This window comes from Triticum aestivum, chromosome 3B (assembly GCF_018294505.1).
Source record: "Triticum aestivum cultivar Chinese Spring chromosome 3B, IWGSC CS RefSeq v2.1, whole genome shotgun sequence".
Lineage (NCBI taxonomy): Eukaryota > Viridiplantae > Streptophyta > Magnoliopsida > Poales > Poaceae > Triticum > Triticum aestivum.
Window position 1 is genome coordinate 147,538,767 of NC_057801.1, and position 26,099 is coordinate 147,564,865.

At 47.4% G+C, this 26,099-nt stretch overlaps 1 protein-coding gene across 1 annotated transcript in view; it reads left to right on the forward strand.

Moving 5' to 3' along the window:
* LOC123067406 (palmitoyltransferase akr1-like) overlaps positions 1-13,088 on the forward strand; it is a 43,921-nt gene extending 30,833 nt beyond the window's left edge. Inside the window, exons 4-7 of the mRNA XM_044490211.1 lie at positions 11,853-11,939; positions 12,048-12,175; positions 12,223-12,253; positions 12,927-13,088. Of these exons, the coding sequence (XP_044346146.1) occupies positions 11,853-11,939; positions 12,048-12,175; positions 12,223-12,253; positions 12,927-13,088 (408 nt within the window). The remainder of the gene's footprint in view (positions 1-11,852; positions 11,940-12,047; positions 12,176-12,222; positions 12,254-12,926) is intronic.
* The last annotated feature ends 13,011 nt before the right edge of the window (positions 13,089-26,099 follow it).

Sequence of the window (26,099 nt, forward strand, 5' to 3'; positions counted from 1 at the left end):
CCCGTCATTTTAATTTTTTTTAAAAGCCCGACAAGTGTGCCGGCGGCACTGTCCCACAGGGTAGCGTCAGACGGTTGGCAGCAGTACGAGGTAATCAGAGTAGTTCGACGGCTCATGTGCTGCCGGGTATATAAGCCGGTCGTCGCGCCCTCCGTCGGGCGAGGTGGGACTAAACATTTCCCGTCGCCCCGCGTGGAACTTGGGCCGTCGTCGCGCCGCCTGCTACTTGGGCCGCCGTCGCGCCGCCTACTACTTGGGCCGTCTTCGCGCCGCAGGCGTAAACAGTGTTATTGGGCCGGCCCACGCGGTCACGCGCGTCGCTGCAGGCACGGCGTCTGCGATAGCAAAGTTTTAGTCCCACCTCGCCCAACGGAGCGCGCGACGACCGGCTTATATACCCGGCGACGCACTTGCAGTCGAACGTCTTTGATTAAACCGCTATGCTACACGTCGTCGGATGCTGCCCTGTTGGACAGTGCCGTCGGTCCTGTCTGACGTCAGACTGGCTGGCGCACTTGTCGGGCCTTTTTTTTACAAAGGAAAACTAAGAACGTCGGTGTTATAAGCGATGGCGACAGTGCTTTAAAAATAAAACATAAGAACGTCGGTGTTACAGGCGACGGCGACAGGCAATACAGTGCATAATAAATACATGTGCATTTTTATTAACATTCAACAGTATAGGAAAACATGGATTGTTATATCCAAACAATTTGACGATGGCAGAACTATGAATATGAAGATTCAAATTTAAAGACAATGACATGAAGACAACATAATAATCCAAATGTCATTCTCGACTTAAATATTCAAAATAGTAGTGTCTTCTTCGTCACAAGATATCAAAGTCGAAATAAATGTAAACATTATTTGAGCCCGGAAAATTTTCTAGTACAAATTTTTTGCCACATTTATTTCCTCTTCGCAAGCCGGGTAACTTCGTCCTTCACATCGTTGAGCGTATTTCTCTCCGAAAAATAATTTGCGCAATCATTAAGTCCCTTGATTTATCAATTGACCCCTGTTAAAACTTCATATTAGTACAATTTAAATAGTATTACATAATGGATTTAATTGAATATAAGCATTTGAAATAAAACCATACCTGAGAAAAATGGCTTGTCCATCTTTCACCGTTCCAATATTGAAAGCATCAAAGAACAAATATTCCACATGAATTGCCGGTCCGTACAAATGGTTCATAAGTTCGCATTTCAGGTAAGATATTAAAACAATATGAAAGTATTTACTCACCCATCTTCTTGTTGTGGCATCTTATACGTTTTGATAGGCCAGGTAGACACATCCAGATAATTCACAGCACCGCTCGCATTTGCATCACGTATGTCATATCCAAGTTGTTTTCTCTGTTCATATAGATGATAGCACGAAAATAATTTAACATCGTTCAGTTACTAAATGATAGTTTCAATATACTCATGTAAATTTATGCCGTACCAGCTCCTCAACTTTTTCTGTAATTTCACTATCAAGTTCGGGTCCCATCAAAGAATCAAGAACCTGGAACACTTCCTTCGGACGATGCATGACAACCGAAACCCAGTGGGTATTTCCCTTATTAAGAGGAATATAAATCTGCATCACAACGAAAATATGATGCAATCAACACATACTCTCTTATTATTTATATCCCATATATGCATACATTAAGGCAATTGAACTTACCTTATCTTTTTTAAAATACTCATCGACGCATCTATTCACGGGTCCATTCTTCTTCGCCACAACTTCGTTGTCATTTTTCCCTGGCTCGGTGTCCGGTCTAAATTCAAGTAACCAATTGACCAGCCAGGTCGGCATTATATGACGATCATCACCAACAACTCCCAACAGATACGACGAATAAGCATTGATAACCTGAAAATAATTTATATGATGTATAACAATTCCAATTTGCATTGAAAGCTAATATAAAACACAACAATAACTTACATCACCGGTTAGCCATTGATGGTCAAGAATCTTACAAGCCCTCTCTGCACTGAGACCTCCGCGCATGCCGTCATTGAATATTTCCTTCTTTCTATGTTTTGCTGACCGCTCATAAGCACGAACAAACTTAACACTAGTTTTAATCACATCGTATTCATCTTGAAAGACTTCTTTCTCGAATAGTTCTGCAATACATGACGGTAATATGTTAATAAGTCAATGATAAGTAGAAAGTTCAGCTCGAAAACAAATATGATAAAACTCACTTGCTTTTGCTGAACGTTTTGCACGCTTTGTAGGTTTAACTGGAATATAAGGAGACTTTATAATGTTGATACCCTCCGCTTCCGTTTCCCTACACCCTCCTCATGTACCTCATCTTCTCCAATACAATCTACGGATCCACATGATGCGATTTCATCTGTTCCTAAAGATGTAACGGATTTCTCATCAGATACCTCAGGAACTTCGATAGGATCTTCTTTATCACCCTTGAAATTATCCCAATATTCAGGTGTGCAATAATAAGGTGTCTTCTCTTCAGAATCATTAATATCATCTTCATCATCCTCTTGCACATTCTTTTCTCCTAGTGTTTTGAAATTGTCCACATCAGGATTATATACAAATTCTTTACAAGGTTTTCCACCATAGTTTCTACTTTCACTATTTTCACCATACTTATTCTCCTCTTCTTTTTCAATATCATCGGCTTTGTAGAATACAAAGCTTTTGTTCAATTTCTCTATGACCCTCTGTGAGTAAAAATTAGTTGTAATTAGTTATATGACACATCAAAAAACATAATGAACGGCAAAATCAAAAAACTTGTACCTGTGCGCATAGCTCCGACATACGAAGCATATCCTTACGAATGTGCTTCAGCTCAGTCAAAATCCGATCCATAATAGGGTTCTGGGTAGCTGAAGCCTCAGATATACTCACGCCTGTTCTCCTTCCAGTAATGTTAGACTTTCTCGAACTGGATTTCTTATTCTTTTCAGCCTGTTCCATTCTAATTTTGTTTAAGCGGTACTCTTCAGTAATGGTGTCATCGATCTACAACATAAAGAATCATACAATCATATTTAATTAATAATTAATTGCAGACTTTAAATGGAAATATATATATAACGGATTACCATTCCAACACCACGAACATATTGAAAGTCGTACTTGTCTTTTTTCTCCGCTGCCGCTTCTGTCCAATTCCTCATCAAGGGGCTCAACAGCGCTAAAAGATCATACTGTGGACCGGTGGTTGGCTGCACCTTCTCCCAATATAGATACTACCAAACAAACAAACAACCATTTAGCATGTGTTACAGTATTATTACATAATAAAACTATTCAATTTAAAAAATAAATCATACCTGCAGAAGTGCTAGGTTGCCGCGTGGCCATTCCCTAACACGACCGGGTTGCAAGACCATACCAATCTCCGACAAACAAAACCGCAAAGTGAATGCGTTCCAGTTGAACTTTTTTATCTGCCTAACATCTTGCACTAGTGCATAATAATTCTTCAGAATGTACTCATCAGACACTGGTGCAATTATAGTCCCTAAAAGGACGAGAAACGCCATCCGAACAAATTCATCGTCCGTGTTTTTATTTCTCACAATCTTGTCAATAAGATCATCAATCAATATTTTACCATTCTTCTTGTTAACAAAACTAGCTGGAATTTTTTTATTGCTTTGCCTTGGTCCATACTCAAAAAACTAGAAACATCAACTCCTTCATTCTTCAAACCAAATATAGCGAACACATCATCAGGCCTTAGTGAAATCAACCCTTTTTTTCCGGCTGCCTCTTGCACCATGAATTTTTTACTACTAGGATTGTAACCTTGAATCATAAGTGCAAGCAAATTATCACGCATCTTAAGCAAAGGTATTCGTAACATGCCCTCCATCTCCGTTTCGTAAAACATAAATCGCTGACTTGGTGTTAACTTATTAACAAGAATAACCCACTTTTCTACGGAACATGCAATCACACCATCCATGTCCATACTACATATAATAATATCTATGTGACGTTGCATGCAGCTAATGTGTTATATACTATTGAAAATATTAAAAGAAATACCTGCCAGACGGCGACAAGAGCGGGCGACGGTGATCACAGCGGCTGACGGCGGCGTCTGACGGCGGGCGTTCACAACCGGCGCTAACGGCGGGTGGTTACGTCGACTGGTGCGGGGGTGACGACGGGTGTTGACGGCGGGTGGTGACGTCGACTAGTGCGGGGTGACGACGGGCGTTGACGGTGGCGCGACGCTGTCGGGCGGGGAACGACAGTGTGGGCGGCAGCGGGCGACAGGGATCAGATCGGGCGCGTCGTCGGCACGTACGACGCAAAAAGTGCATGCGCGACGTGATTGGGCGACGTGCGCGTTTGTCGGGAATATTCCCTCAGATAGCGACAGCGCGTGCAGATATTTTGCTGTGTCGGGCCCGCGGCAATTATTAAGTGGGCGAAGGCCCGTCTACTATATCAATGTGGGCGACGACTAGTTGGCTAGTTTAGTCCCACCTCGGCCGCCGAACGACGCCCCGACCAGCTTATATAGTGATATGGCTCTACATAACTGCTCGGCAGTACAACTGTCCGGGTTGTACTGACCGGGCAGTTAGGTAAAGTCGCATCGCAATATTAAATATGTATTTATTTAGTTGTAGAATTTTGTCATTTAGTGTATTTTTTAAAACTTTGCACCAAAAACAAACATGTTTGTACCACTTTTTTACTCCGTCATCCGCATAAGTCGCTCATTTTTTTCTATGATTTTCCGCACCAAAAACTCCTAAAGCACTGCCCGGACATGACGCAACATGCGTTCGTAGTCCGATTTCGTTCATCTCTGGCGTGCGGTCACCGGGCGGGTCCCCACACGCGCTGCCAAAAGTTGGTTGCATTCCGGTAAACCAAACTGGCACTTGCTGTGCAACCCGGTGGTTTCGGTATGGGTGGAGGGGACCCTCGGCCGTACGTCTCTCTGTTGCATCCGCCAAAGTCGCTCATTTTTTTCCACGGGCCACAGTGACCATGCACGGCACGCACGCCAAAATTTGTCGCGTTCCGTCGTTGTACGGATTTTCTATGATTTTCCGCACCGAAAACCCCTAAAGCACTGCCCGGACGTGACGCAACGTGCGTTCGTAGTTCGAGTTCGTTCATCTCTGGCATGCGGTCCCCGGACGGGTCCCCACACGCGCTGCCCAAAGTTGCGTGCATTCCGGCAAACCAAACTAGCACTTGCTGTGCAACCCAGTGGTTTCGGTATGGGTGGAGGGGACCCTCGGCCATACGTCTCTCCGTCGCATTCGCCAAAGTCGCTCATTTTTTTCCATGGGCCACAGTGACCATGCAGGGCACACACGCCAAAATTTGTCGCGTTTCGTCGCTGTACGGATTTTCTATGATTTTCTGCACCAAAAACCCCTAAAGCACTGCGCGGACGTGACACAACGTGCGTTCCTAATCCGATTTCGTTCATCTCAGGTGTGCGGTCACCGGGCGGGTCCCCACACGTGCTGCCAAAAGTTGGGTGCATTCCGGAAAACCAAACTGGCACTTGCTGTGCAACCCGATGGTTTCGATATGGGTGGAGGGGACCCTCGGCCGTACGTCTCTCGATCGCATCCGCCAAAGTCGCTCATTTTTTCCACGGGCCACAATGACCATGCAGGGCACGCACGCCAAAATTTGTCGCATTCCGTCGCTGTACGGACTTTCTATGATTTTCCGCACCAAAAACCCCTAAAGCACTACCCGGACGTGACGCAAATTGTGTTCACAGTCCGATTTCGTTCATCTCTGGCGTGCGGTCACCGGGCGGGTCCCCACACGCGCTGCCAAAAGTTGGGTGCATTCCAACAAACCAAATTGGCACTTGCTGTGCAACCCGGTGGTTTCGGTATGGGTGGAGGGGACCCTCGGCCGTACGTCTCTCCGTCGCATCCGCCGAAGTCGCTCATTTTTTTCCACAGGCCACAGTGACCATGGAGGGCACGCATACCAAAATTTGTCGCGTTCCGTCGCTGTACAGAGTTTCTATGATTTTCCGCACCGAAAACCCCTAAAGCACTGCCCGAATGTGACGCAATGTGCGTTTGTAGTCTGATTTCGTTCATCTCTAGCGTGCGGTCATCGGGCGGGTCCCCACATGCGCTGCCAAAAGTTGGGTGCATTCCGGCAAAACCAAAGTGGCACTTGCTGTGCTACCCGGTGGTTTCGGTATGGGTGGAGGGGACCCTCGGCCATACGTCTCTCCGTCGCATCCGTCAAAGTCGCTCATTTTTTCCACGGGCCACAGTGACCATGCAGGGCACACACGCCAAAATTTGTTGCGTTCCATCGCTGTACAGATTTTCTATGATTTTCCGCACCGAAAACCCCTAAAGCACTGCCCGGACGTGACGCAACGTGCGTTCGTAGTCCGATTTCGTTCAGCTCTGGCGTGCGGTCACCGGGCGGGTCCCCACACGCGCTGCCAAAAGTTGGGTGCATTCCGGAGAACCAAACTGGCACTTGCTGTGCAATCCGGTGGTTTCGGTATGGGTGGAGGGGACCCTCGGCCATACGTCTCTCCGTTGCATCCGCCAAAGTCGCTCATTTTTTTCCACGGGCCACAGTGACCATGCAGGGCACGCACGCCAATATTTGTCGCGTTCCGTCGCTGTATGGATTTTCTATGATTTTCCGCACCCAAAACCCCTAAAGCACTGCCTGAATGTGACGCAACGTGCGTTCGTAGTCCGACTTCATTCATCTCTGGTGTGCGGTCCCCAGGCGGGTCCCCACACGTGCTGCCAAAAGTTGGGTGCATTCCGGCAAACCAAACTGGCACTTGCTGTGCAACCCGGTGGTTTCAGTGTGGGTGGAGGGGACCCTCGGCCGTACGTCTCTCCGTCGCATCCGCCAAAGTCGCTCATTTTTTTCCCACGGGCCATAGTGACCATGCAGGGCACGCACGCCAAATTGTCGCGTTCCGTCGCTGTATGGATTTTCTATGATTTTCCGCACCGAAAACCCCTAAAGCACTGCCCAGACGTGACGCAACATGCGTTCGTAGTCCGATTTCGTTCATCTCTGGCGTGCGGTCACCGGGCGGGTCCCCACATGCGCTGCCAAAAGTTGGGTGCATTCCGGCAAACCAAACTGGCACTTGCTGTGCAACCCGGTGGTTTCGGTATGGGTGGAGGGGACCCTCGACCGTACGTCTCTCTATTGCATCCGCCAAAGTCGCTCATTTTTTTCCACGGGCCACTGTGACCATCCAGGGCACACACGCCAAAATTTGTCACGTTCCGACGCTGTACGGATTTTTTATGATTTTCCGCACCGAAAACCCCTAAAGCACTGCCCGGACGTGACGCAACGTGCGTTCGTAGTCCGATTTCGTTCATCTCTGGCGTGCGGTCACCGGGCGGGTCCCCACATGCGCTGCCAAAAGTTGGGTGCATTCCGGCAAACCAAACTGGCACTTGCTGTGCAATCCGGTGGTTTCGGTATGGGTGGAGGGGACCCTCGGCCATACGTCTCTCCGTCGCATCCGCCAAAGTCGCTCATTTTTTTCCACGGGCCACAGTGACCATGCAGGGCACGCACGCCAAAATTTGTCGCGTTCCGTCGCTGTACGGATTTTCTATGATTTTCCGCACCCAAAACCCCTAAAGCACTGCCCAAATGTGACGCAACGTGCGTTCGTAGTCCGATTTCGTTCATCTCTGGCGTGCGGGCACCAGGCGGGTCCCCACACGTGCTGCCAAAAGTTGGGTGCATTCCGGCAAACCAAACTGGCACTTGCTGTGCAACCCGGTGGTTTCAGTGTGGGTGGAGGGGACCCTCGGCCATACGTCTCTCCGTTGCATCCGCCAAAGTCGCTCATTTTTTTCCCACGGGCCACAGTGACCATGCAGGGCACGCACGCCAAATTGTCGCGTTCCGTCGCTGTATGGATTTTCTATGATTTTCCGCACCGAAAACCCCTAAAGCACTGCCCAGACGTGACGCAACATGCGTTCGTAGTCCGATTTCGTTCATCTCTGGCGTGCGGTCACCGGGCGGGTCCCCACATGCGCTGCCAAAAGTTGGGTGCATTCCGGCAAACCAAATTGGCACTTGTTGTGCAACCCGGTAGTTTCGGTATGGGTGGAGGGGACCCTCGGCCGTACGTCTCTCTGTTGCATCCGCCAAAGTCGCTCATTTTTTTCCACGGGCCACTGTGACCATGCAGGGCACACACGCCAAAATTTGTCACGTTCCGATGCTGTACAGATTTTTTATGATTTTCCGCACCGAAAACCCCTAAAGCACTGCCCGGACGTGACGCAACGTGTGTTCGTAGTCTGATTTCGTTCATCTCTGGCATGCGGTCACCGGGCGGGTCCCCACACGCGCTGCCAATAGTTGGGTGCATTCCGGCAAACCAAACTGGCACTTGCTGTGCAACCCGGTGGTTTCGGTATGGGTGGAGGGGGCCCTCGGTCGTACGTCTCTCCGTCGCATCCGGCAAAGTCACTCATTTTTTTCCACGGGCCACAGTGACCATGCAGGACATGCACGCCAAAAATTGTCCCGTTCCGTCGCTGTACGGATTTTCTATGATTTTCCGCACCGAAAACCCCTAAAGCACTATCCGGACGTGACACAACGTGCGTTCGTAGTCTGATTTTTTTCATCTCTAGCATGCGGTCACCGGGCGGGTCCCCACACACGCTGCCAAAAGTTTGGTGCATTCCGGCAAACCAAACTGGCACTTGCTGTGCAACCCGGTGGTTTCGGTATGGGTGGAGGGGACCCTCGGCCGTATGTCTCTCCGTCGCATCCGCCAAAGCCGCTCACTTTTTTTCCATGGGCCACAGTGACCATGCAGGACACGCACGCCAAAATTTGTCGCGTTTCGACGCTGTACGGATTTTCAATGATTTTCCGCACCGAAAACCCTAAAGCACTACCCGGACGTGACGCAACATGCGTTCGTAGTCCGATTTTGTTCATCTCTGGCGTGCGGTCACCGGGCGGGTCCCCACACACGCTGCCAAAAGTTGGGTACATTCCGGCAAACCAAACTAGCACTTGCTGTGCAACCCGGTGGTTTCGGGGCGAAAAGGTGTGTACCGAACACGTTCCTTCCTGTAACTTACAAACATGCCCAAATTTTTTTATTGAATTGTATCTACGTGGGAATCATGCGTGCCAATTTTATGTGCATTTTTGGTCTGTTTGCATTTTCTATGGTTTTTGGCTTCGACAGTCCTAAAACACTATTTTTAATTTAAAATTATTTCATACTCATTTTTTAATTTTTTTTACAAATGCCTTCTTCTAATTTCTTTTTTTATTTTTTCTTTTTTCCTCTCTTCATCCTTTTTTATATAATCTTTCAATTATACCGGTAAACTATTTAATTTTAATTTCTTTCGGGTAACTTTTCTTTTATAAAACGATTCACTTTTTTCCATAATATTTCATACTAATTTTCATCACTCCAACATAACGATAAACGATAGTTCATTCAACATAACGACGGTTCATTTTACATTAAAACATACAAAACTTAATTAAACAGGACTTAATTAAACTTAATTAAACATAACGACCTAATTTAAACCTAATCTACTCGCCGTCGTCGGAGGCGGCGAGGTCCATGATCTCGCCCGCACCGACGTCACCGTCGTCGTCACCGTAGCCGTCGTCGCTGCTCTTGCCGCCGTCATCCCAGTAGCCGTCGTCGTCCTCCTCCGGAGCCACCTGCGGCTGCACCGCTTCAATGGCCGCCTCCGCGTCGAGTGCGGCCTGCAGCTCTGCGGCCTCTGCTGCCACTGCCATAGCCGCCGGCGGGTCAAGTGTGGCCTGCAGCTCGGCGGCCTCTCTCGCCTCCGCGGCCGCCGCCGCCGCTTCTGCCTGCGACGCCCGCAGTGCGATGAGATAGTCGGGGCAATCGTTGGGGTCACCGTCCTCGTGCAGTGCAAACTGCTCTGGTGGGATCTCGACGATGGGAGGGAAGGTGGGCCGGGCGATGGTGGGAACCAGACGGCGGGACGAGCTCGGAGACGACGCGACCGCCGGAGGGGGCCGGCGGGGCCGGCGCAGGGCGGAAGACGAGCCACGCGCAGCAGACGATGAGCCTCCTAGGCCCAACGACGAGCCGTCGGTCCGCATATCCCGACGAGCCTGCGCGATGACGACCCAGAAGTTCTTGCCCTTCCAAAATCTCGTGCGGCCGACGATGTTCCACCGGCCACCCTCGTGTTGGCGGAGCTCGACCGGCGTCGCGCCGGGCCCCCTCGTCGGGTACCCATCGGAGGTGATGTGGAACACGCGAGGTAGACGGCAGCCCGGCGGCACCATCAGCCTGAGACGGATGAGCTCGTCTGTCTCCAGTGTGCCCAGGCTCGTCGGCCACGAGCTACCGCCGCCGTCGCCGTCGGACGCCATGGAGGCCGCCGGGAATGGGAGCTCGTTGGCGGTGGAGCGCGTCGGTGGGTGGGGTGAGATGGTCGAGGCGCGTCGAGTGGAGTGGGGGGAGGCAGACGGGGCGATGAGCGGTGTTTTAAAGGCAGGCGTCGGTGGGTGGGGGAGGCCGTCCGGTAGGTGACCGACGCCCGGCGTAACGCCGGCATTAATGGCGCATCAGGCCGTCCGCCGCGTCGGGAACCGCCCTCGACTGACGCTTAGATGGCACGCAACCGCCCGTCCCCACACGTCGCGTCGTCTTTTTTTTCATCTAGCCGACGCCATGTCGCCACGAGTACGTCGCTTGACAGTTCACGTCGTTTTTTTCTTTGGTCGTCGTCGTATGTACACGGACGGACGCGTGTATGGGGTAGTCGATGTAGAGCACCCGTCGCGCGGGTACAGCCCCGTCGCGCGGGCGGGTACATCCCAGTCGCGCGGGAGGCGGCTTTCTATGTGCTGGGACGATCCTACCCTTTTTAATGAAGGTGTTCGGAGCGATCTCAGCCGTTGTTGTGTTTAGGGGGGTTGTACCGAAGAAGAAGTGGTATGAGATGTACGATTATGCTAACAATGTGCCTTTTGTTACAGGTGTGACTCCATTTATGGTGTCTGCTCAGTCTGGTGATGTTGCTACTGTCAAGTATTTTCTTGATCATGGTGGTGATCTTGTGAAAGCAGATGACAAAGGGCGCACAGTTCTCCACCATGCTGTGGGTATAGGTACTCCCCATGTCACACACCCTCACACTTAATTTCTGCAATCTAGTCATTGTACTGGTAATTATTTACTCTACTCCAGTCATTTGTTCAATGCATGTGCCCACATGACTTATGGAATCATCTCATTCACCACAGGATGCTGCAAGGTTACAGAGTTCCTCCTGTCAAAAGGAGTGCCTATTGACATAGATTGTGGCCATGGAACACCACTCTTTTGGGCTGCTAATAATGAGCAGGATAAGACAGTTAAGATTTTGCTAGAGCACCATGCAAATGTATATGGCCTCTGGTATTTCTTATTTCTCTTGATTCATAGTTAATTTCGATGGGAAGTTTTAAGTTTTTGCAGAGTTATATGACGTGGACAAATATGTCTTAACCTGGGTCTGCTTTGGTTGCTCGGATTGATACATACTTAGATGCCGCAGTACATAATCATTTTATTAGGGACACTCAATTGAGATTTTGAAATGTGATTCATTTAATGGAGCAACCCATTCCAATCCTCCAACAAATCAAGCATGCTAGGTCAGAATTGCGATTGGACCTACTTACCATCTGATCCCTTCAACCACCGGACACACACCAGTTGATTATATGATGACATGCTTTTTGATAGTCATATCCTTGTTCATCTCAAACGTAACTACTGAATTTATCATAACACCGGTGCTTCTTATCTTAATACAACAATGCTCTGCTTTCAGCCTAACATCATTATCAATGGTACTACCAGTCCCCTTATGAGTGCTCTTGTTTACCGTTCATTGAAGTGCATGAAGCTACTCATTAAGGTGAGTATTCTCTGGATTATTTTTCCATGCGATGTTGTATTTGCTTACTCTGCGATCTCTACATGGAGATATCAGCATGAACATAATTTTGCACAATTCTTTTCACAGGCTGGTGCTGATGTCAATTGCAATGGTTCCATGTTGACTCCTTTGTTGCTTGCTACGATGCATGGAGGTTATAACAACTTCATTAAGCTCCTATTAAAGTCTGGAGCAGATCCAATATTCCCGATGATGTATGTGTTTTATATATTTTGTTGATATTTGCTGGCCTGGTATGCAGAATTTCACTATATTCTGTTAAGCTTAGAGTGGTACTATTATTCAGCTCTTCTAAATTTGTTTGATCATTTTCATGCCAACAATTTAACTATTATATTTCTAGAACTGAATAAAAATGTCTTTACTTTTTCTGTGTCCACAATCTATGACAATTAATAGTGACATCATGTCAAAAATCATTATGTCCTCAGCCAAGAGTGAACAGACGAACGTACCTTCAGTATTGTCTTCTATTTTTCATTCTTGAGCAATGCTTATTGAGATAGGGGCCTGTTAAAAGAAAAAAAATACCGTTGCAACACACGGGCATGTTTGCTAGTACAAATCAAACAAAATTGGACCCCAGAAGCAGGATGAACTACATTAGCTAATATATGGTGGAAAGTAGCACTATGAACAGTAATATTCAGATCATCAGTCCACATAAGCCAGAGACCTCCCGAAGCACCTCTAGAGGGAACTACAAGGACATTAGTAACATCAAATCTATTAACAAGATAAACAGAATAGACTTTGGAAGACTTAATTTCTGAGACAAAAGTTACCTCTGCTTTAGTGGAACGGATCAAGTTGGCCAAGAAGAGCATACGATCATTGCCGAGGCCCCGGCCCATACCTCTGGCAATTCCAAGCAATGGCCCTCATGGCGCCCGCGCCATGCACCGCTGCCCAATTTATAATCATAGACTCTTCCAACTGATACAGATTATCACCGCTGCAAGTGGAGCACGACTCACCCTGTTGTTGAACATGGCGGGGATTAAAAGCAGGAGCCTAAACGCGGAGCTGCATCTTCCCGGCTGTAGCGAGGTCATTAGTTGGGGCGATGGGGAAATCAGGGCGAACTCCATCAGCTTGGATCTATAGCAGCGGCGGCGGATCACCAACCTTTAACTCACGAGATAAGGGACCGGGTGAATGTTCGGGGAGTGACAGGCGGTCGCTCCCCGGATAAATTCTCGCGGGAGGAGGTTATTCAGTTCGATGGTATTCCGGACCAGGCGTCTGAGGGCCGACGGCTGAGTTGTCGGCTTCAGGGTCATCCAGAGGTGGACGGCATGCAGCAGCGCTGTGCCATGAGGGCGGCAAAGCTTCGTGACATTTAGGTCACTACTGGTATGTCCGTGAATACTTCCAATACTATCTTGCATTTTTCGAATGATGAGATTGTTGATAAGGCAAACCAATTAGGAATTTCATTTGGTAGTAATGAGGGTGAAGTGTCTAATTCCGTAAATGATTTGCTTGATCTAGAAGCCGAGAGGGCTTTAGAAATGATTCATAACTTAGCCGCGGTCAAACCCATGAACGTTTCTGAGATTGATGCTTTGGGAGTTCGGATGCTCGATAAATTTTGTGATGATCTCACACCGCCCCTCCAGGAGCCGGAGGAGGAGGACGAGAATGTCGGCGTGGAGGTAGATAGATCCCCAGGTGCGGGGAGTGTGGACCGGGTGGGCATGAGGACCAGCCCTAAGCGCAAGTGGAAGCGCAAGATTTACCCGATGTCCGCGGTCCGTAGGAGTGCTAGGATCCGCACGGCCAAAAAATTCCATGATGAGATATGAGAGGAATCTTTTGGAATAGCAGAGGTCTTAAAGACTTGGCTAAAAGGAGGTTCCTTGCAGAAGCGTCCATCGAGCATAGATTGGACTTTATTGCATTGTCGGAAACGGGCAGAGCAAATTTCTCACCACAATTTCTCAATACTTTGTCGGGGGGTATTGAGTTTGACTGACATTGTCTTCCACCGAGAGGAAGGTCGGGTGGAATCTTACTTGGTGTTAGATGTGACTCTCTCGAAGTTCGAAGTGTGATCATGGGAGATTTTGCTGTTAAGTTTAGGGTGCGGTCCAAAGCTGATGGTTTCGACTGGGCTTTGGTGGCGGTGTATGGTGCCGCGCAGGCAGAACTCAAACCGGATTTTTTGGCCGATCTCGTTAGAGTCTGCGGGTCTGAGCAACTTCCAATTTTGGTTGGGGGAGACTTTAACATTATTAGAAGACGTGATGAAAAGAATAATGACAATTTCGACGGGAGATGGTCATTCATGTTTAACACTATTATTGAAAGCTTGGATTTGAGAGAGATTAAGCTTTTAGGTAGGAAGTTCACATGGGCTAACGCGTTGCCAAATCCAACTTTCGAGAAGTTGGATCAGGTTCTCACTAGTAGAAAAAGGGTCAAATGTGAGACACATTAGTCCCGGTTTGTAACAGAACCGGCACTAATGTGTCCATTAGTGCCGATTCCAACGGCTAGGCGGGAGGAGCTCTTTAGTACCGGTTCGTGGCGAACCTTTAGCACCGGTTCGTGCCACGAACTGGTACTAAAGAAAGTGGTGGCAGGATGTTGTCAGAGTGGGGCCCTTCCAGCACCTTTAGTACCGGTTCGTGGCACGAACCGGTACTAAAGGTCGTCCTATATAAACCCTTCGTCCACCCGCACTCTGTTCTTCCCCCTTTCCCCTCTCCCTCTCCTCTGTTCTTCCCTTCTTCCTCTCGAGTTCATCACAAAATTTGCCCCAAATTTGTCAAGATTTACAGGCCCTCATCCATTCAAATGATCACCAAGGTTAGCAACTTTTTCCTTTCATCTCTCATTGCTAGATTAGCTCTTGCATTGGTTTATATAGTGATTAATTGTGGGTTTTAGTAATTTGGGAGGAATTATATGTGGTAGTATTTGATTTATATGCAATTTGAGGTCAAAATAACACTTAGTTTGCATATGTAGGTGTGGTTTACTTAGTGCCTTCTAAATCTCCGTCGTAACCACCGTCGATCGCCCGCACCGTCCCGTCGTCGGCACCACCTTGTGGTGAGCCTCTTGTTCATGAAATTTTATATAAAAAATTGATGTTTGTGTGATTTGGATATATAGTTACTCGTATAATAATTATCTTACCCGTACGTTGTTTGTTATACATAGTGCCATGGTTTTGATATCCGTCCCCGTCGGCCCTCGTCCTTGTTATGATTCGGATGTGGTATATTCTCTTTTAAAACTATTTGTTGCATTTCGTGTTTATGACAAATTATGCCCATCAAGTTGACATAGATATTTTTATCTAGGAGGTATGTGAACCGGAAATTCCAACCGACCCTATTGTCGAGAGGTTAAATTTAGTTGAAAGAGAAAACGAGTACTTGAAAGAAAAATTGAAAAGAATTGAGGGGGAGAAGATGGAATTGGAGTTGCATGTTGCCGATGTCGTCGATGATCACAAGATCAAGATGGAGAAAATGCGCTTGAAGATTAGAAAGATTAGAAAATATGCCATCGATAGTGAGGCTTGGTATCATTATGCTGTTGGATCAATTGTTACCTTAGTTGCGATCTTGATCGCATTTGTTGTTGCATTTAAATGCTTTAGCTAGAGAGTTATTTGTTTGTTGCATTTAAGTGTTGTATGAACTTTATGTATGAACTTGTATTAATTTGGTCTATTCGGTGTTGTGTAATGAAGATGAGCCGGCAATGGATGTACGATGACCGATGCTCTCCCCAGTTCGTTGAGGGCGTGCATACTTTTCTGCTTGCGGCTGAGGCAAACAAGCGGGCGGATGGTTTTATGCCTTGTCCATGTGCTGGCTGTAAGAATGGTCGCAATTACTCTACGTCAAGAACCATTCACGTCCACCTGTTTGAGTCCGGTTTCATGCCCCACTATAATGTTTGGACCAAGCACGGAGAAAGAGGGGTTATGATGGAAGACAATGAAGAAGAAGAGGACGACGACAGCTATCCTGGCCATGGGTTCCCTGAATACGATGATACAACAATGGGGGAAGAAGCTGAGCCGGTAATGCGGGAAGAAGCTGAGCCGGCAATGCGGGAAGAAGCTGAAGAAGAGGCATCAGATGAGCCCGTTGATGATCTAGGTCGGGCCATTGCCGATGCAAAGAGAAACTGCGCAAGTGATTTGGAGAAGAAGAAGTTGCAGCGCATGTTAGAGGATCACAAAAAATTGTTGTACCCGAATTGCGTAGGTGACAAGAAAAAGCTGGGCACCACACTGGAATTGCTGCAATGGAAGGCAGAGAATGGTGTATCTGACAAGGGATTTGGAAAGTTGCTGGTAATGATAAAGGATATGCTTCCAAAGGACAACGAATTGCCCGAGAGTACGTACGAAGCAAAGAAGGCTGTCTGCCCTCTAGGGTTAGAGGTGCAGAAGATACATGCATGCCCTAATGATTGCATCCTCTACCGCGGTGAGTACGAGGATTTGAACGCTTGCCCGGTATGTGGTGCATTGCGCTATAAGATCAGCCGCGATGAGCATGGTGATGTCGAGGGCGAGCGCCCCAGGAAGAAGATTCCTGCCAAGGTGATGTGGTATTCTCCTATAATACCACGGTTGAAACGTTTGTTCCAAAACAAAGAGCATGCCAAGGCGATGCGATGGCACAGAGAAGACCGTAAGAAAGACGGAAAGTTGAGAGTACCCGCTGACGGGTCGCAGTGGAGAAAAATCGAAAGAAAGTACGGGAAGGAGTTTGCAGATGACGCAAGGAGCGTATGGTTTGGTCTAAGCGCAGATGGCATTAATCCTTTTGGGGAGCAGAGCAGCAACCATAGCACCTGGCCTGTGACTCTATGTTTGTATAACCTTCCTCCTTGGTTGTGCATGAAGCGGAAGTTCATTATGATGCCAGTGCTCATCCAAGGCCCTAAGCAACCCGGCAACGACATTGATGTGTACCTAAGGCCATTAGTTGAAGAACTCTTACAACTGTGGAATGGAACAGGTGTACGTGCGTGGGATGAGCACATGGGGGAAGAATTTGACCTAAAGGCGTTGCTGTTCGTGACCATCAATGATTGGCCTGCTCTCAGTAACCTTTCAGGACAGACAAACAAGGGATACCGCGGATGCACGCACTGTTTGGATGATACCGACAGTATATATTTGAATAGTTGTAAGAAGAATGTGTACCTGGGACATCGTCGATTTCTTCCGAGCAGGCATCCCGTAAGAAAGAAAGGCAAGCATTTCAAAGGTGAGGCGGATCACCGGACGAAGCCTCGCCACCGTACTGGTGCTGATGTACATGATATGGTCAAGGATTTGAAGGTGATATTTGGAAAGGGTCCTGGCGGACAACCTGTTCCGAAGGACGCTGACGGACGCGCACCCATGTGGAAGAAGAAATCTATATTTTGGGACCTGCCATATTGGAAAGACCTAGAGGTCCGCTCCGCAATCGACGTGATGCACGTGACGAAGAATCTTTGCGTGACCCTGCTTGGCTTCTTGGGCGTGTATGGGAAGACAAAAGATACACCTGAGGCACGGGAGGACCAGCAACGTATGCACGGAGAAGACGGCATACATCAGGGTCATGCAAGCTACGCTCTTACCAAAGAAGAGAAGGAAATCTTCTTTGAATGCCTGCTCAGTATTAAGGTACCGTCTGGCTTCTCGTCGAATATAAAGGGAATAATAAACATGGCAGAGAAAAAGTTCCAGAACCTAAAGTCTCATGACTGCCACGTGATTATGACGCAACTGCTTCCGGTTGCATTGAGGGGGCTTCTACCGGAAAACGTTCGATTAGCCATTGTGAAGCTATGTGCATTTCTCAATGCAATCTCTCAGAAGGTAATCGATCCAGAAATCATACCAAGGTTACAGAATGATTTGGTGCAATGTCTTGTCAGTTTCGAGTTGGTGTTCCCACCATCCTTCTTCAACATCATGACGCACGTCCTAGTTCACCTATGCGAAGAGATTAACGTTTTGGGTCCTGTATTTCTACACAATATGTTCCCCTTTGAGAGGTTCATGGGAGTCTTAAAGAAATATGTTCATAACCGTGCTAGGCCAGAAGGAAGCATCTCCAAGGGCCATCAAAATGAGGAGGTCATTGAGTTTTGTATTGACTTTATTCCTGACCTTAAGCCGATTGGTGTTCCTGAATCGCGGCATAAGGGCAGACTGGATGGAAAAGGCACGCTAGGAGGGGAACAAATAATATGTATGGACGGACATTCTCTCACTGAAGCACACTACACAGTTCTACAGAATTCCGCCTTGGTGGCTCCGTATATGGATGAACACAAGAATTTGCTACGCTCCAAACACCCGGAGCGGTCTGATGACTGGATTACACGTGAACAAACCAGGAGTTTCGCCAGCTGGTTGCAGACACGTACCATGCATGACACCTCTATTGAAGATGACCTGTACTTGCTGTCCCAGTTACCATCTTCGAATATAATGACTTTCAAAGGGTACGAGATAAATGGTAATACATTTTACACGATCGCCCAAGATAAGAAGAGCACCAACCAAAACAGTGGTGTCCGCTTTGATGCAGAAACCAAGACGGGAAAGGAAACATATTATGGTTATATACAGGACATATGGGAACTTGACTATCGACGTGGTTTAAAGGTCCCTTTGTTTCGGTGCAAATGGGTCAATATGACACGAGGCGGGGTAACGGAAGACCCGCAGTACGGAATGACAACAGTGGATCTCAACAATCTTGCGTATGCAGACGAACCATTCGTCCTAGCCAATGATGTGGCACAGGTTTTCTATGTGAAGGACATGTCTACCAAGCCAAGAAAAAGAAAAGATAAGGAAGCGAATGCATCGTACGATGAGCCAAAGCGGCACATAGTTCTTTCTGGGAAGAGAAACATCGTGGGAGTGGATGACAAGACAGACAAGTCAGAAGATTATGAAAAGTTTGATGAAATTGCTCCATTCACAGTGAATATTGACCCGAGCATCCCGTTAAATGATGAAGATTTTCCATGGTTACGGCGCAAAGGGACACACGCGAAGAAAAAGTTTCACACCCAAAGATCTGGGATGTGATCGGCTTCACTATCATCACTTTCTTCTATGTTTCACACCCAGAGGGGAATCTCTGTAATAGTTAGGGTAGTTATGTGTTTTGGCATTTGAAACGCGAAGAAATTTTATGTGCAAACAAATTCTTTCATGCCTTTACTGATTTTTAAAGTTAAGTTATTCACAAACTAGTGATTCACACTAATTTCAAATAATTCAAAATTTAAACTATTCAAATTTGAAAACTACGGGCACTAACAGAAAGTTTGTAATTTTTTGTACCTAAAGCAAAAATATTCACAAAGAAACTCTAAATACACAAAAAACAACACAAAAATAAATAAAGCAAAAAAAATAAAAAAAAGCCCGCCTACTAGGCCAGAGCGGCCTGCATACGACTAGAAACCCAACCTGTTGTTGGGCCAGGATGCAGGCCCGCAAAGGCCAAGTGGGCCCACAGGGCAGCAAAGAACACGTAGGCCCAGTAGGCCTGCTTTGGAGAGGAGCTCGAGAGAGCGACTGCAAGGGGGTTTATAAACCAGTGCGGTCGCCCCTCGGCTAGCGAGGTGGGACTAAACTTGCCGCACCGCACCTGCGCCAGCGCACCCCCTTTAGTACCGGGTCGTGGCGAAGGGTCAAATGTGAAGCACAATAGTGCCGGTTGGAATTTCAGCCGGCACTAATGTGTACACTAGTGCCGGTTCGTGGCGGCGATCAATAGCACCGGTTCGTGGCGAACCTTTAGTACAGGTTCATGCCACGAACCGGTACTAAAGAGGCTGTGTCAGCCTCCGGTCAGGCTATGTCCCCACCATCACCATTTAGTGCCGGTTCGTACCACGAACCGGTACTAATGAGGTTGTGTCAGGTAAGGCTGGGGCCCCACGAGCACCTTTAGTACCGGTTCAAGGATGAACCAGACGTAAGCTGTTTTTTAGTCCCACCTCATGAAGTGAGAGGGACTAGGAGCGGTTTATAAGCCCTGAGTGCAGAGACGATGAAGAAGAGGCTCAATGCTCACATTGCTTAGCTTCAAGCCTTCAGGAATATGGTAGACTGCACTATGCGCAGTGCAGTTTACACTATTCCGAAAGGCTTGAAGCAAATTAACGAGCATTGCACCTCTTTTTTATTTTTAATAACTTATTACAACTCCGGACTTCTTCTGTTATGGCAAAAACTAATTGCACGTCGACATTTCTTTTTTTAAATTAAAACTCCAAAATTTGACCATCAAGTTTTGCAGAAAAGAAAAAATAGCAGAAAAGAAGAAAAACTATAGCTGAAAAGAAAAAAACTATATAAAAAACTACTCAGAAATAAATAGAAGAAAATAAATATAGCAGAAAAGAAAAAACTACTCAGAAATAAAAAGAAGAAAACATAAAGCAGAAAAGAAAAAAAATATATTTGCTATTTTTCAATCGTTTACAAAATGACCGTGAAATTGAAAATCACTACAAAATGAACTCTGAAAATGTTGAATTTTGGCAAACTAGATGAAAAACTACTCACAAATAAATAGAAGAAAATAAATATAACAGAAAAAAAGTATACAAAAAACTACGCAAAAATAAATAGAAGAAAATAAAGCAGAAAAGAAAAAAACTATAAAAAAATTGGGGCACTGCCCTGTGGGCCTGATAGGCCACATGTGTGTAATTACAGGCCTTAAAGGCCAAGCAGACTCACAGGACAGCGCGCAGAGTTTAGGCCCACAAGCCTGCTATATAGAGGAGTTCGAAGTGGTAGCCGCGGCTGGGTTTATAAACCAGTGCGGCTGCCCTTCGCCCGGCGAGGTGGGACTAAACTTCGAGGTGGCAGCTCGAGGCCTTTAGTACCGGTTGGAGCCACCAACTGGTACTAAAGACCACCCTTTAGTACCGGTTGGTGGCTCCAACCGGTACTAAAGGCCTCGTCTTCCCGCCTCTTCGCCTGGCCAAAGTTGGCCTTTAGTACCGGTTGGTGGCTCCAACCGGTACTAAAGGCCTCTCCTATATATACAACACTTGCGAAAATTTCATTCTCCCTCTGTTTCTTCCTCTGTTTCCCCATTGAAGCACCGCCCGTGCGCCCCGATCGATCGACGCCGTCGCCGTCGCCGCCCCCGTCCCCATCGCCGCCCCGTCCCCGTCGCCGCCCCCATCCCCGTCGCCTCCCTCGTCTCCGTCGCCGCCCCGGGCCCGTCCCCGTCGCGCTGTCCCCGCGTCGCCGCCCCCGCGTCACGCCCCGGCCCGTCATCGCCCCCGGTCGTCGCCTCGCCGTTGCCGTCGCCCCGCTGTGAGCTCTCCCCCTCTAACCCCTCTCCCTCGCCCCCGGCGGCCACCATGGGCGCCGCCCCTCCCCGAGCCCATACACACACACACAAGCATGATGAACACACACACGCGCGTACATATGTATGAATTAATGCATGTATATATTAGTATATACGTATTTTGTATGTTTAATTAGTTTAGATTATTTAGATTATTATTTTTCCCTATTATATATGTATGAATGCATGTTAGATGGATATAATTAGTGTTGAATATTTTTATATAATGTTGTTTTTCAGTTTTTTAATGGATGTATAGAAGTTGTGTTTTCTGTTTTTAGTGTTAGATGCTTAATTAGTATGAAATAGTATATAGATTTTTGACATATGCAATGATAGCATAATTAGTGTTATATAGAAATGTTAGAAATTTTAGTTATCAAAATCCAATCATTAAAAAATTGTTACTTTTTGCGGGCATATAGCTAGTATTTGTTCTCGATGATACCCGGCCCGCATCCTCGCCGTCGACCCGTCCGCGACAATGTCCGGCTGACCCATGTCCGGGACTGGGCTCCGCCGGGCTGGCACTGGGAGGTGCTGCCTAGAGGGGCGCGCCGCTTGATGAGGAACCCAGCCCCGGGTCCCGTCGTCGACCCTGATCTCGTTTGGTGGCGTTCGCGTGGGCCAGTTTCGGTGCGGAGGGACCCGACCCCGCCGGAGGTGGTACGTCGCCGTGTCAGGGAGGAGGACGAGCACGTCCATCGCTACATGGTTGCGTTAGAAGGCGGCAGGTTCTCCAATACCTGGCAGTTTCTTCAGGGATCTCACTTCAGCTATGATCCTATGAGGGTTCCTTCTCTTTGGGTGTCCACCACCCGCACCGCAGGAACCGCGAGTGTCCTAGATTCTTCTGTAGTATTCGATCTTTAATTAGCTACCTAGCCAGTGATGTACTATTCAATATTATATATTATTCGAGACGATGTATTCGAGATTATATCTATTATTCTAGACGATGTATTCGAGATTATATATATTATTCGAGACGATGTAATTTGAATACTAAATTGTTTTATATTTCTTTTGGATTAGTTAAATAAAAGTTATGGCAGACAATACCGACAGAGAGGGAGAACAGACCATGTTCGATATGATACGCGGGCCAAATGATGATCAGAATGAAGAAGAAGATTATGACGGCTCCGAATTTCTAAACAACACCGGAGAGGGTGATATGATATTCGATCGCGACGACCGAATTGATGAAGTCATGAACTACGATTATGACGATGGCGAAGAACATGTTGATCCTGAAACAACAAAGACCGGCGAGGTATATTTATATAAGCAGGCATCTGGTGATCATCACATGTTTTAAATGACTTGAAGATATATTAACGAATCGATCTTTGTTCTTTCAGCCATCCGGATCGAGCAAATCTTCAGGCAAAAGGATGAAACGAGGCCCGAACAAAAAGTTGAAGGAGGGCGTAAAGTACAATATCGACGCAGTCAGACCTAATGGCGAACCATTAGCGCCTAAGAAGATTGCGGACAAGTTCGTTCGTCAGTGTGGAGTTCTTGTGAAGGACCAACTCCCGATCAAACTTCAAGAATGGAGAGAGCCAGCAAAGCCACGTCCAGATGTTACTTTTGTCGACAAGAATCAAAAAGATCTGCTTTGGGATACTCTCATGGAACATTTCACCCTACCAGGTCATTTCACAAAAGCAGATGTGCAGAAAGTCAAGGACGCTGCTCTTAGGAAGATGGCGGTTGCATTCAAGAACCACAAGAATCGTGAATGGGACAAGTACGTCAAGGGAGGAAGGAAGACTCCAGTATTCGAGGGAACACTAGAGAACCAACGTGCTCATTGGGACGATTTCATGAAATTCAAGGATTCGGAATTAGCTAAGGAACGGTCGAGAATAAACAAGAAGAATGCCGAAAAAAAGGATAAGTTCCATAAGCTGGGGCCAGGTGGCTATGCGGTGGCAATGCCTAAGTGGGATAAGTCTGAGAAAGAGATGGAGGATGCAGGTGTCACTCTGGTTACTAAGAGCTGGCCCCCCAGGTGCAGGACTTAGTTCTATGCGCATGGGGGGGAGTTGGACCCGAAGACAGGCAATGTTTCGACGAAGGCAAGTCTAAAGGGAGCCGACGATGCGATACTTGTTGCAATAGAAGAGGCACGATCGGGGGTGTTCCAGCCCAACAAAGAGAACGACGAGCTTACGGTGCCCTGGGAAATCCTGAACACCCGGGAAGAACACGAGGCAAGGGCGCTATTCCGTGGTATGAGGGGTTTTCAGACTGGAACACCGACTACAGAACCCGTGCGAGAAAGAAGATTGCGGAGGAGAAGAAGAGGAAGATGGAGGAGGAGCAGAGGAAGCGGGACTATGAACGCCTTCAAGGCCTAGAAGCAAGTCAAGCGGAATTGGCAGTCAAATTCCAGCGGCAGCAGGAGCAGATCGACTCACTTACCCAGCAAAGGGGGTCTCAGCAGCTGCAGCAGCTAGCGGATGATCCAGCATTGGATAGCACCGCCCCATCCATGCCGAGAAGCAGCGTGGGTTCCGCCCCGGATGATGCAATGCTGGGTATACCCCGTGGATGACATCACGGAGAACACTAACTGCGAGCTACACGTCAAAATAACGAACATATCCATGAAGGTGGCGGACGCCGTTGCTTTTACAAATCCCCCAGAGGCAACCTTCCATTGCAACCCGATTCCAGCGGGCTATGCTCGTGTCTTGGTTGATGAGGTGGTGGACCCACCATATTCGGAGCTACAGCTTGACATTCCTGGAGGTGACGACGAGTGCTTTCTTGGAGAGGCCAAACATCGTATCATCCTATGGAAAAAGGATTGCATCATCTTTCGAAGGCCACCGACACCGCGTCAGTCGACTCCTCGTCGAAGTCCGCCACCGAGTCAGCAGACTCCCGCTCCTGCAAGTCCACCAAGTCCGGCAAAGTGTCAGACCACTCCTCCTCCAAGCCCGGCAAAGTGTCAGGCCACTCCTCCTCCTCCAAGTCCGCCACAGCGTCAGACGTCCACTCCTCCTCCAAGTCCGACACAACCTCAGGCCACTCCTCCAAGTCCGGCACAGCTTCAGGCCACTCCTCCTCGTCCAACTCAGCCCCGTCAGCCGTCTCCGCCGCCTCAACAATCGCAGAAGAGACACCCCGCAGCTATGGTGCGTAGCGGTACGAGTCGAGGTAGTACAGGAAGTACAGGCGGAGGCAAGCGATATAAATATGGTCCAAGCCTCACGCCTCTTCCGCAGAGGCCTTATGACAAGTCCGAGGAGGAAAACGCAGCCATATCGAAGGCCGAGGTGGAAGCCCATTTTGCACCGAAACCGCAACCGCCGCCAAGGGAGAAAGTGCCTGAGGAAACGATTGACCACTTCATTCGTATGGCTCAACCACCAGCTCCGAAGCCTGTTGACACAGACTATGAGCGCCACATCAGGAAGTTAAATCGAGCACGTCTACATAAGGAGGCGAGCTCGGGATCGAGCAAACAACAAGCAGCTTTCAAAAAATGCGAGAAAACCATTCCCCAGTGGGAGAACAGACGGCGCAATCGATCCCCTCGCTTGTTGTGCCAACAACACGTGACAGTACGCGCGCCCAATATTATTGTGGGCAAACAGTTTACGTTCCCGAGGTGGGCAATGTGGTAATAACCAAGGACCATATAATGCAGGCTAAAGTTCTCAACATCACTGTTGGACAACTCCTCGAGATCGAGCCCATGCATGTGCTTAGAGAGGATGAAATAAAATGGAAATTATGTCCGGGGCCAACCTTTGGTCGAGCCAGACAAGGTCAAGAACCTCCCAACGAGAATGTATGAATTGCATCAATGGTACATGAACATTACCAAGATTTCAAATCGATTGTCCCTCATGGTGAATGTTAAGGAGGAGCATTACTTCCATGAGAAAGCTCTGTCCGTTGAGTATTCTGAACTGTTTCAGTTATACAATCAAGACGCACTCGACAAATCTATCGTCAGTTGCTATTGTCTGTAAGTGATTTCTTTCTGTAATTTAAGTCTCAAGCTAGCTGTAGTGATCCTTTTGATCAATCATTACCTGTAATTATCCTCACTATATTCTTTTCTGTGGTATTATGCAGGATGAAGATGTATGAAATGAGAAAAGGTGGACGCTTTGGCATTGGGTTCATTGACCCAAACACCGTTAATGAATACACATGGCGGATAAATCCACATCATCAAAAGGACGTAGAGGACAACATGCTAGAGTTCTCGAAGCGCCTCAAATACAATGAATATATACTACTTCCTTACAACTTCCAGTGAGTCACACTGTCTTGTACTACAAATTCTCTGTTTTTGCCTACTAGCTAGCTACATGTTTTTCCTTACATATGCCCACTTAATTAAGACATGCAAACGTGTGTGCATGCAGATTTCACTGGGTCTTGTGTATCATTAAAGTTGACGACGGAACAGTTGAAATACTGGACTCACTACTCAAAGTTAAAACTGACTATAACATCTTGTTTGGGATAGTCAACAGGTAATTTCAATCATTATTAACTATATATCTTGGCCTATTTAGTTCGTCATTTCATGATATGAACTATTTAATAACCCCTTTATTCATTTTCTTTGTCGGCGGGCAGGGCTTGGGCATGGTTCATCAGCGTCACGGAAGGCGAATGGAAAAAAAAGCTTCAATGGTTTTGACCCAAGGTAAGTAATTAAGTAGTACTAGCTAGCTAGCTAGCTGTCATCTCTTTAATTATCATGCTTGATTAA